The sequence below is a fragment of the Branchiostoma belcheri genome, unplaced genomic scaffold, assembly GCF_001625305.1.
Source record: "Branchiostoma belcheri isolate BF01 breed outbred unplaced genomic scaffold, Haploidv18h27 scaffold33, whole genome shotgun sequence".
NCBI classification, from domain to species: Eukaryota; Metazoa; Chordata; class Leptocardii; order Amphioxiformes; family Branchiostomatidae; genus Branchiostoma; species Branchiostoma belcheri.
In genome coordinates this window covers 2,837,945-2,850,643 of record NW_017803943.1, presented here as the reverse complement: position 1 = coordinate 2,850,643, position 12,699 = coordinate 2,837,945, and the positions used below count along the sequence as shown (strand labels likewise).

The following is a 12,699-nucleotide window of genomic DNA, read 5'->3' as shown; positions in this document are numbered from 1 at the left end:
GGTTAATATTTTAACAATGAATTTTGAACTTTATTAAATTACTGAAAAATGCCAGCAGGACAAGGGTTAAGTATTATTGTTACCATGTGTTTGTGTGGCAGTTATTGTGTGGCAGTTGTATTGTATTGTTTTATGTAATGGACCACTGGAAGAATAGCTAACCTAATGGCAAAGCTAAACGTGGATCAAAAAAAGACAAAGACACGGTTTGTTTGAACTACCATTTCTATTTACTCACAAGGGCAAATTTACAATCACATATACATCTCTCTACAACACAGCCTGGTAGCCTTCTCTTCTCTTTGTAGCAACAACAGGCACTTTTACAAGTACACATATCTTTATGTCTGCAGCATTCATCTGATGGTAGTCTATTGCCTTAATTAAGCTTAATTAAGGCCACACCAATTTAATTTGTTGGTTCTCGGATTTTTCCAGAAAAAATATGAAGCGACAGGGCGAAAAAAAATAAAAATAAAAACAGGTCTAGGCATCCTATTATAGGCTTAAATGCTACAAAATGAGCCATGAAGTCAACACAAAAGGCTGGGTTAAAATTTAAACATTGAATTTTGAACTTTTAATCAAACCACTGCAATGATAGATGGGAAAACTGTAACAACTAGGAAGAAAAGGACTTTCCTCAACTGCTTAGGGGCAAAACATGAGCATTTTTCAGTTGATTCAGGACCAGAATCAAATTTTTTTTTTTTTTTTGCAAATCAGAAAAAAACAAAGAGGCGAATCCGAGAACCAACAAATTAAATTGGTGTGGCCTAAGGTCATTTTTCATAGATCAATGCATCCCATACCATAAAACACATAAATAATACTGGTAGGGATAGGGAGTAGAACTGAAATGTTAGTGACATCTTTACCATCCATAATACTGTAAATGGTGAAATGTTTTCAGTGGTTTATTTTTGCAGTTTAGGTTCGGATATTGTGCTTTGAAATCCTACTGTGCTACAGAATTGCTTCAACTGTAAACTTCAAAACTGCCTTTTCCCTCCTACCTCAGAATTTGACCGCCGTAAACACATTTACAGTACCAAGGTGTTAATGACCTAGCAACCTTCTACAACATAAAAAGTAGAAGACATATCAGGTGTCTTTCAGTTGAAGACACTTAGGTTTGTATAGCCGGTAAAGCGATGAACTGATGAACATGCACACATACAACAAACTTCTCATTTCATGATCACATTTTCTCTAACGTCTATGTAAACAAGAAAATGTACGTCTATTAAATACAGAATAATTCTTCATGAGATTGAGGCAGTAGTGTTAATTTCACTGACATACGTAACATTCACTATGAGCCTATGAAATGGTTGTAACATACATGTATGGAACTCATTTGACATATATTTATATATACATTTATGTACAATGTGCAGCTGTGAACACTTTCCTAAAGACTTAACTCATGATCTCCAAGCAGATGTTAAGGGGAGTCTAAATCCTTACGAATTCCTAGATGCCCTTTTCTGTGACAAACTACCTCCAGCTGGGATTGACATGTAGCCTCTCCCAAAATCTGCTTGGAGATTATTTACTTGTACTTCCACATGTAATACTGGCACAGTCCCTATTAAGCCAACATGCTTCCTATGCACGAACATTGTATTACCTTGTAACCAGACTTCACTGGAAAGTACAATGTACATCTATAACAACTAATGATCTGGAAGATTGACCTTCATCAACTAGCATGTACCAGGTTAAGTCTGTTTAGTTGATACACATTTAACAATAAAAGGGTTTCAATACAACATTTTGAGTGGTTTTGACAGAACAACTATAATGCTTCATGGTCCACATTCATGGTCCTAACAAATGCACGGCTAGTGTAATAGACCATTAACAATCATGGTATAAGATGACAGTATCTCTTCTCTTCCAATTGAAAGCTCTCCTCTACATATAATAGCTCTGTATACACCGAAAAATACAAGTACTCTCTATTTACATGATGTGAGAGTTGGCAGTCCACTAGCTCTCACATATTTACAACTATACAACAAACGTCTAAACCCTGATGTATACAATCTGTTCTTACTCACATACATGTAACTTTAATTTGCTTGCAATGATTCCTTGCAAATTACAACTTTTTTGTTAGCTCTGTTTAGTAGTATTCTAAAATTCTTTTTCAACTCTTTTGAAGACAATGTTCTCAAGCAATATCAGATTTCTATATATCATATTCTGATTGTCGACAGTGTGAAAATAGAATTTGTGGTCATTGAGTCTTTAATTTAGAAAGCTGCAACATCAATTTTTAGTAGTACCAGATAGTAATTAATTGCAAAAAGGATTTTTGTTTATTCTTAGAATTTTCAAGTAAGTGACCATGATTTCTTGAGAATTAAATTTTGGGAGTTTCAAACAATGTGTTGAAAAGGAGAAAAAGAAAAAAAAACTGAAATTCTTCTTCGGAATCAAATTTTTCAGGTTTATCAAAACAATCCAGTTCATATTGTATACATTATGCACATAATCCACAACAAGTTAAGTCCCCGCCCATAAATTACCACCACCTTCATCCTTTTTACACTTCCGCCTCTGCCCGACCTGGCTCCTTGGCTATGTACACGATTTTGTCGGGGTCTATGAGCCGATGTTTTATCTGATCTGGAGACAGATCTATCGGAGAATGAACACTGATCAGTTTGGACGGGTCCAAATCAACCATCTCGTCCCTTCCCCTGCTCTTAGGACCCTCCTCCTTCTTCTCCTCCTCCTTCTCCACTTTTTTAGGGACGTAGTTGATGTTGAGGTCCCTAAACTTCCCCCCGACGGCGGCGACTTTCGAGTACTCGGCCACTTCGGAGCCGTGCTCGGAGCTGCCGTGGCTGGAGGTTGTGTTGGTGCTCGCCGTCCGGCCTCTCTTCTCCCAGACCACGTCGCCCTTCTCGGCGTCTGTTGCGTCTCCGTTGCCGGTTTCGTCTTTGTGCGGGAGCAGGCTTTCCTCGGAGCCGTCACTGCAGCCACTGCTGCTGCTCGCCGTGGAGTAGTGCGCGCTCTTACCTGCAAATCAAATCAAATGTTAGTGATCAAAACAAATACAGTGTATATGCTAACAGTAAAAATTTTTATCTTATTACCTCTGACAACAGGGACAAAACAATGATAAAAAAGAAGTACAGTCATTATGTAAAGGTAGTGTGCACAGGCGTTCCTACGACATTTGTGGGGTTGTGTGGCATAGCGGCAGAGTGTTCAACTCGGAACCAAGAGGTCCCGGGTTCTAACCCTGCCATGTCACCAATCTTGTGCCCTTGGGAAAGGTACTTTACACAACTTTCCTGGACGGAGACCTGGTGGACTCCATCTTGTATTAGGCACAAAAATAGGCAGCACAATCTTCAGCTAGTTGAAGGCGGCTGCCTCAAAATGAAAGAAGAAGAAGAAGATGGAATATGAGCCTTAGTTACCTGGGACGTCCACCACGATGCTTCCCTCTGAACTGTCCAGTCCGATGGCGGAATCGTGCGACCACTGCCGGCCGAGCTTCTTCAGCTGGCTGATGTCGTCCACAGTCTCCTTGTCCACGCCGGAATCGCTGATGACGTACGGGTTGTACATGTGGTGGGCGTCGCTGGTGAAGAAACTGTCGCCGGGAACGGAGTAGTACGTACCCTGGAAAACAGAGTGGGAAATATGAGTAACTTGCATCCCATTCAGTGAAAAAAATACCTACACCAGTACCATTGAGGCTGGTGGTCAACTAGTAAGTGGTGTCAAAGTGGTTGTCAACTGGTAAGTACAAGTAGTGTCAAAGGACTGAATGGTTTTTAGAGATTCAGAGGTTGTGGGTTTGATTCTTGGCATTCCTGGATAGACATTGTATCCTCGGGAAAGGCACAGCATTTTGAAGAACAAGATGTTTTGGAGAGAAACACTACATGAACCTGCTCTTACCTCTTCACAATAGTAGTTCTTTGCACCTGGGAGTTGGCTTCTTTGTCCCTTCATCTCCTTGAATCTGAAAATTATAACCAACAGATAAGCTTACTTAACATACATTGCGTGTAGACAATTGCTATACGACTGTCACAAACAAGAACAATACCTAAGCACGGCTGTGGAAATGTCACATACAAAATAATGACAGACTTTTATATCAACAACAACACAAAATGAATGATTTTGTTGAAAAGAATCTGGAGATGTCATTTTTACCTCTTGTGCAGCTTGGGTCCCGACACTGCTAAGCAGATCCCGAAGAGCACAAGGACGGCAATGACTCCTGCAATGGTCGCCTCTGTCAGACTCACAGGCTCTGTAGTCGAGACAAAAATATGTGTTTAATAACACAAAACTAATTTCCAAGAAGATTCTTTCAAGAATCTACCAGTAGATTAGTCACATGGGTTAGACCTGGCCATCTAGAGAGACTCGTCAGACACCTAGGATGGCAAATGGATACTGCCTGGCAAATTTGATACTGTCTCTGCAGCCACCGAAAGATCTGCTTGGAGATTACACAAAAACAAAGCTGCTGACTTAAGAAATGCAACAAATACAGCCTATGGGAGAACATTCTGTCAGTCTGTGGTTACAACATTCCCCCTTCACTTCCTGTGAAGTTACTGGTATTATTCAAATAACTATGGATGTCACTCATGCAAACAAGCAGACACAGAGGTAACAAGGTAACTTACCATGCTGTATTGAAAGGTAGGCATTCGGGAAATCATTGCAGTTGAAGTACACAGTTCCCGAGGATTCCCCGAAGAGGTCATACCGACCCTTGGGTCGAGCCTCTACCCGGAAGAAGTACGACCACCCCCGCCGACAATACACCTTGGACTTGTCCACCAGCCATTCCGTCTGGGTGGTCTCTTGGCGATAGACCAGGTCGTCATTTTCTTGTCCGTAGGTGAGGAGGTACGTGATGACGCGTGCGTTTCGTGGCACAGGCGGATCCCAAACAACATGAAGCCGCTCTGTGTACTCGTCAAAGGACACCCTCAAGTTCATTGGTACACCCGGTTCTGACAATGGAAAGATGGATCTAAATTAGTTTTACGCTTTTTATGTACATATACAGGACAGACTGCTATGGGACCGGTGAGGTGAGGTGAGGTGAAATGAAGAATATTAACTGCAATTTACTTTAAATTCATGGTAGCAAGAAAAATGGATGGTTCATGGAAGTATATTTTGAGCTTTCATGAATAAAGAATGGTTCAAACAAACAATTTGCTCACTGTAGGGGAGGGGGGCCATAGACGAATGATTAGTAGTGGCCTAGAAAACCGTGAACATGAAAGTACCGTGAAAATATCAGGAATTACAGTACATTATCTTTGTCAAGATTTAGTTGAAGAATACAGCAATCCACACCTCCAACTTTTGTGAAGAAATTCTCCACCGGCGAGAGGGGTCCACATGGGGTTTCCAATGCTCCAGTACAGGCTTGTACACGTACTGGGAATCTCATATCTCCTTCCAGACCCTCCAAGACCACTTTTGTCTGGTTGCCCACTTGTTGGGAACTGTCTCCATAGTGGATGGTGTAGCCCTGGATGATACCATTAGGCTGGGATGGGGGTGTCCAGGATATGACAAGAGTGTTGACTGTTGCCTTGATGAGCTGGACGTTGCTTGGTGCGTCACTGGGAGCTATAAAAACATGATCATCGCATGTCAAAACATTCATTTCTCTTTAGATAACTCCAACAAATTTGGCTCATAGCAATGATTGAAAGTGTAACATTCATTCACATTTATCTGCCAGGTTGCATAACTAGGAGAGCCGAGCAATCCCATGTTTTGTCTCCCGCTCCATCGTGCAATGGAGAAGTAAAAAAATTGGCCACTTGGAAAACAGTTTGTTTGAAAGATGTCTAGTAACACCCCTCCCCCCTGTATCAGTGTATGCACATTTTACAGATACACAGGAGTGTATTATACTCTTACTCTTAGACATTGTATTGGAGGTCTCTTTAGACAATTTTCAGGGAGGCTGATATACATTATGTATTTGATCTACCAAAATCCCGTTTTAAGATGGTACATTCAGCTTCATGTGACTGAATCCTCACAGATTGAAACAGACTGTACTTACCAGCCTGTTCAGTCCTGGCGCTGACAGGGTCAGTTTTGACGCCCTCTCCTCGTGAGGTCAGAGCTGAGACTCTGACAGTGTAGTCTGTGAACGGTGTCAGTCCTGGCAGAGAAAACTGCACAGGCTGGGCGTCATTAGTCACGTTGACTGACACAAAAACTGCATCTGTAATGAAATGTAGAAAATAATCAAGGGGTGTTACATAGTATTTACTACTCTATAATCAATCATAGGGAAGAATATATGTCAATCTTAACATTATTTTACTTATCTTCTTCTTCTTTGGCAGTTCAGTCTTGCAAGACTATACTTTTAAAATATGTGGAAGGATTGACATTACAGGGGACTATCAGGTTTTCAAGATGTCAACTCAGAGACCGGACTGTAAGGTTTGAACCACTCAAACTGGAAAGGACACCTACCCTTTATGATAAGTGCGGTGGGATTTGGAAAGTGCTTAAGGTGTGGTTTCCTTTACATCCTATCCAAGAAGATGTCCTTTATCAATGCCAGGTACTCATTTCATTTCTCAATTTAGTGAGAAAATAGGCATTAAGGGCCATTTCTAAGGTCAATGCACAAGCACCTGCCTGGTATTCGAACCCAAAACCTTAGGACTCTGAGCCAACAACCCTATGTCAACAATATGACGAATAATTTACTAGTATTCTCTATACAAACCTGCAGCCATCTGCTGTCCACTGATAGTCGGTGTGACGTAGTAATACACCCTGTATGTGGTGATGACCCCCCTCCTGTCCTGGAGAGGTGGTGGTTTCCAGCTCACCAGCAGTGATGTGGAGGTATCAGCCTGGACTGTCACATTCTGCGGTGGGGAGGACGGCACTGGGGACAAAAAAGAAACAATGTTAAATGTTGATCAATATTTCTGCTTTCATAAGATACCACTTTCCAAGACGCTTTTGCCTTTTATCTCCTCAACCAAAGTCAAGAGCCCATTTTACACCTGGGTGGAGTGATGAAAGTTTTGTCAAGTGACTTTTCCAAGGATAAAATGTCTTGCCAGGAATGCTAGGAATCGAACCCATAACCTCTTGGTCTCATTTCCACTCAGCCATTCAATGCCTCCTTGTTGTAGCCTGTAGCCAAGGATCACGAAGTGAGTTGTTATGTAGTATATGGACTACTAGTAAATGGACAGAAAAAAAAACATCACAAGATTGTTACTAGACACCCATCCCTTTTACACATAGCACACGTAATGCTTACCTCCTTCAACAGTATACAGGTAGACAGTACTGGACGGCTCCCCCTTTCCAGCAGTGGTCGCAGCTTTCACAATGAACCTGTAGAGTATTTGTGCGTTATTACTATTACATCTGCTGTGTATTTGTATGTTAACTTATTCTTTTTTAAACGTATATTTATGTCACTACATTACAAGTACAATATTTTAGGGATGACTGATTGTTTTTATTGTTAATCTGTTGATGCTGAAGTGATCAAATTTTAGACGCAATTCAGGAGTTACTCCTACGATGATTGTTGTTTCATCAAATGAAGTTCAAACCTGTAGCGACTGTAGGGCATCCAGCCGTCCCGTAACGTCACCGTTAGCTGCGTCCCGGGAACGCTCGTCACGTTCCCCTCCCCGGCACACCGGCGGTCGCGCTCGACCTCGCACCAGGTCACGAAGTAGTCCTTGATGCCTCCGATGGCTGCTGGTGGTTGCCATGACAGCAGAACGTCTCCTTCCGAGGTCACCGTGGCGACCACATTCCGTGGCTGATCGGGTCCTAGGGAAGGGCAATACAGGATTCAAACAATGACTGTGTGCTCTAGAAATATGAAGATAAAGTGCTGGGACATTCGTGTAAAAAACAGACCTCGTTTTATTTTTGATCCAAAAAACACCATCATACTTGTAAGTCAAAAAACAGTTACCCAAGCAACTAGCCATGACTTTCGAATCCAGTTGCTTGAGTAACTTTTTTGACATACCTTATTACCTGGATGTCTAAACTTTACCAACGAATAAACCTTTCTCTTGAAGCTCTATAGAAATCTTACTATCATATAATAAAATTCTTACTTCTTGAAATGTCTTGAAGCTGTATGACCCTCGGTGGTGACAGCCCTTTGTTGTTGTAGGCCACAACCTTCACCAGGTAGTCAGACATCTGCAGGTTCCCCAGGGTGAGAGTATACAGGTCCACACCTGATGCCGTGATGTTGTAGATCACAGTTTCCCCAGTTCTCGGGTCGGTCACGTTGACGAGGTAGCCGCCAAGAATTTCAGAATTCCACTTTTCTGGATCAAGGGACTTGAGAAAAAAATCGATCCATGAAATATACCATACATGAACACAATTCTAATGAATACAAAGTCCTATTATATATCTAATCTTCAAAATATCTAGGTAGTCCCTACAATAATTTGTTGATTTCCAATAGGACCCAGAAAACATATAACATAGTAAAAATGGTACAAACGAAATCATAAGATATATATATATTATATACAATTTGTATCTATGATTGAATTTTACATAAATCAGAGTCCTAATTGGAAATCGAATCCAAAATCAAAATGGATATAAAAGAGAGGTTAAAAATCGGCAGTGAAAATTACTACGTCTATGAAATTATCATGGCAATTGACAGTAAGACTTGCAGAAGCAACAAATCCTTAACAGCATTAGGTCAGCATTACACAACATACATGTAAAGGTTATGGTGGAGGAGAACCTACCTCCCATCTTAAAGTCATGTTTCGAAGTCCAAGTCTGTAGTCTCTCCAGGAGACTGCTGGAGTTCTCACCACAGGAGGGCTGGATGGAGCTAAGGAGAGAATTAAGGACTGATTAAAGCCAAGTTTAAAATCTCACTTATATACTGACATATACAACTTTTTTCACAGGGCTCAACATATCATGTCCTGCACATGCAGGTAAAATTGCGGCTGTACAGCTATTTTTGATGTCTATGTGGGATATACATAGAAATAGTAATGTAGAGCAGAGTTAGGAAGATTCCCATTAGATTTAGATTATACTGTATTCTTTTCTCACACATGTACATGTTGTTTGCAATTAGCCCTCGGGCATGTATTTGCAATAAACTCTCTTCTCTCTCTGTATTATAGTGACAGACAATGAGACGAGTTAAGATGAGATGGTGCATACCAGACTGGTTGGTCTGTACTTCCATGTAGGGGGAGTACTCGCTCCACAGCTCCCCGATCACCTGCCGACACTGTATGTGGACCAGGTACCGGGTGTGAGGAACCAGGTCACCCAGAGTCTCGTACTGGGGGTTCTGCAACTCAATCATTACCTCCTTCTCCTGTCAGGAAAATGTGAGAGACAAAACTTCAGTAAGGCAGAAAAGCAGTAGTATCTGTGTCTGTGTCTGTACATCTGTATCTGTATAGCCAGTATAACCGCCCTTTGGCATAACATACCATTTAGTAAGACCATGTCGATTTTTGATTGTATGGATGACTTCCTCTGGGAACCCCAAAACTTATGTGAGTATGCAAATAAAAAAAGGTTTGGCAAAAAAAAGTTGCCTTCATTATGAAATCTACATGTATGTACTCATGAAGGTTGAACAAATGACACAGAGTATGGTATGGCAAAATTATATATTCTTCATTTTCATTTCTTTACATCTACTTTTGTACTGTGGAATTGATTTTGGTATTGTTCCACATGAGGATCATTTCAAATTTCTTTTTTTTTTTTTGATTTACGGCATACATTTGCTTATTTTGCAGCTGCTTGGTACGATTTACAGCATGGTCGAAAACTTTTTTCTGGAAAAGGACTTATGTTCAACACACAACAATCTTGACTGACCCTGGTGGAGTTGTCCCTCAGTGACACATACTCAATGGCGCAGATATAGCTGGTGAACAGGAGCTCAGCACATCTCGGCATGTCCCACTCTACAGTCACCCCCCTGCTGCTCACAGACGCCACTCGCAGATTCTCTGGGGGGTCCGGTTTAACTGGGGGGGGAGGAAATTAGGGGGTAGCAACTATTAGAATATGAGTGTACCCACTACTGTATCCCACCACTTCTTCAACCAACCCAAAATACCAGGTGACCCAAACACCTCCTGACTTTCAATGAACCAGTCTTTTATATGCAGCCAATATCGTTTATACATGTAAAACCTACATTTTATTTGTGTCGGTTAATATGTCTGCCCCTTTTAGCATAGAGAGTATCAGTCTTTAAAAATCGAAAGCAAATTCAACTTGAGCTATATAAAATTAATGACTGTAGAATGACTGCATGATTTTACTATCTAATTCTTTACGAGTGAACACTTTTTGGGATGAGTTGTCAGTGGCTTGTTAGCCTGTCTTTTTTTTTATTGCTCCATAATCGGTGACCATGTGACCTCTTTTGGGATGTTTACTGCACACGTAAGTGGACTGTACTTTGTGATGAGTCTAAAGCAGAGGCAAGCAAAATGAGAGAGGCATTGCAGCTACGACTACTGTCAGCCACAGCTCTACAGACTACAGCTCTACTATAAACTGAAGTAAAACATCATTGACGAGAGCGCAGACTGGTCCATTGAGAGTATCTACCCCAGCCATGGTGAGAAATAACCACCATGCAGCCCCACCTTACCTGTGCTACCTTATCAGTGGCCACTCACCAAAAATAAAGATAGGGGTGCAAAATTTCATCATATACAACTAAACAACAAACCTAGCCTGGTATCCGTCCCTATTATAGATCCAATACTCTCCTCTGATTTCTAACCCCCTCTGCAAATAATCCCAAATTTGGTGGAGGGGACAAATCAGACAAGCAGACTGGAGCTATCTTGGGGACGGACAAGCTATGCCAGACCTCCTCAGTAAGCCATACCTTTTACACTAAAACCAAATCAGGGCCTAAATATTCTGTCACAGGTTGTATTGTTCAGATGTTGCTTCATGGAAGGCCTGTATGTTATGTCATGTCATGTCATGATTTCAATTTTGCACCCCTCTCTACAGTACACCAAGAAACAATTCTAATCATTTACCAATGCACCATTTGCAAACCATTCTTACCGAAGACAAAACACCGAAGTGTGCATGAACATGCTTTACCTGCATGCAAGGTTGTGCCACTGAAGTTACACAAGCAGGTAAAGTATAGAATAAAAGGCATTCAAATCTGCTTTAAGTTCCCTCACATTGCACCTTTACTGTTTTACACTGGCCCATGCTTAAAGCAATCAAACATACTCCTATGGCGTTCCCTCAATACTGGATGCAAGCATGACGAAGCTGCTGCCTGATCAGAGCGAAGCTTTGTCTCTGCCATTTTCTCACTAATTTGCTTGGGGGGCCCGCAAGAAGTAGCTGAGAAAGAACATTCGTAAATGTCTTTGTTTGTTTGTTTGTGAGAGGGCTGGCTGGTGCGGAAGAGGACAGCCCACGAGCAAAAGAGCAGACAGAGATGGTGGACATATAGTGGGTGGTACAAGGTATAAACATATAGACTTAATTTATTTTGTACTGTACAGTCACAGTCTTAGAATATAAAGGTTAATTACTGTCTGTGTCTGTGATAGGGAATGAATAAGATCTTCATCCTTTTTCTGTCTGTATTGCTTCTTTACCTAGCATGGAATCTATTATTGATTTAACTTTCTCCCTGCTGCCTGACAAATACAAATTTAGTGCCATACAGCTATCTTTGTTAATGAAGAACAGTTTTAAACTTTTCAAAGTGTTGTCAAGTCATTTTGCATATTGATGTTGAAATAGTATCTTTCTCTGAACAATATTAGAGTTGAGTACAAATATCTCACATCTGAAGTATGTGTACAAAATTTGAAATTCTACATTTTCGTTTTCAAGAATAAGGAATATGATAATGTTCTCCAACTGAAGAGAACAATTTGACAATGTATATTTTCAAAAGGAAGACTTGAAGATGCAGAGAAGTTGGAGAGTGGGAACAACATGTAGTTATAGAAACTGAAGAGACACACAGAGATAGGCAGGTATATAGAACAGAGCAATCTGTGGACAGTTGGATATCTCTGTTGAATTGTGGAGTACCAAATTGACAGTATCATTTCAACCAGTTGTGAAGAAAATCTTGAAACTAAAACTCTCCCTTTGGAAAAAAAGGATTTTATGTACAAGTCATGTATCTTTAAACCCCACTACAACGTCACACACCTCACCGATTCCAAACAACTGGAGGAACTAAAAACCAGGTTTTCAGGAAGTGTTCACCAGTGTTTTGAGAAAGTGTTCACCAGTGTTTTCACAAGTGTTTACCAGTGTTTTCAGAGTGTTCACCAGTGTTTTCAGCAAGTGTTCACCAGTGTTTTCAGCAAGTGTTCACCAGTGTTTTCATAAGTGTTCACCAGGTTTTTCACAAAGTGTTCACCAGTGTTCAGAGAGTCATGCTTGGGTCCTTGAGTACCGGGTATTCAAACAAAAACTCCTCCCTCACTCCAAATACCATCACCGTTAATTTGTGCATTTGTTAGCCATTAGCGCACTAAGCATCACAGAGTGCTACTGCTACTAGTGCTAGCTGGCAACAGAGAATCAGCAGGAAACAGCAAGGAGGAAAGAAGTTTGAAAGCTTGAAAAAGCGTTCACAACTTGTTACGGTGCAAGGCGGGGTTA

The 12,699-nt window shown here is 41.0% G+C and overlaps 1 protein-coding gene across 2 annotated transcripts in view; it reads right to left on the bottom strand.

The window, feature by feature from the left end:
- Positions 1–783: 783 nt before the first annotated feature.
- The window catches only part of LOC109475267 (receptor-type tyrosine-protein phosphatase delta-like), a 33,823-nt gene continuing 21,907 nt past the window's right edge, over positions 784–12,699 (bottom strand). Inside the window, exons 5-19 of one of the 2 annotated variants that reach the window (XM_019775865.1) lie at positions 11,296–11,412; positions 9,901–10,052; positions 9,226–9,385; positions 8,793–8,881; positions 8,133–8,364; positions 7,611–7,836; positions 7,310–7,386; positions 6,761–6,925; positions 6,080–6,244; positions 5,356–5,634; positions 4,671–5,003; positions 4,189–4,288; positions 3,928–3,991; positions 3,441–3,645; positions 784–3,033 (exon numbers count right to left, since the gene is read on the bottom strand). In XM_019775865.1, coding sequence (XP_019631424.1) covers positions 2,555–3,033; positions 3,441–3,645; positions 3,928–3,991; positions 4,189–4,288; positions 4,671–5,003; positions 5,356–5,634; positions 6,080–6,244; positions 6,761–6,925; positions 7,310–7,386; positions 7,611–7,836; positions 8,133–8,364; positions 8,793–8,881; positions 9,226–9,385; positions 9,901–10,052; positions 11,296–11,412 — 2,843 coding nt within the window. In that variant the 3' untranslated portion in view covers positions 784–2,554. The remainder of the gene's footprint in view (positions 3,034–3,440; positions 3,646–3,927; positions 3,992–4,188; positions 4,289–4,670; positions 5,004–5,355; positions 5,635–6,079; positions 6,245–6,760; positions 6,926–7,309; positions 7,387–7,610; positions 7,837–8,132; positions 8,365–8,792; positions 8,882–9,225; positions 9,386–9,900; positions 10,053–11,295; positions 11,413–12,699) is intronic. The other variant, XM_019775866.1, reaches the window with a different exon arrangement.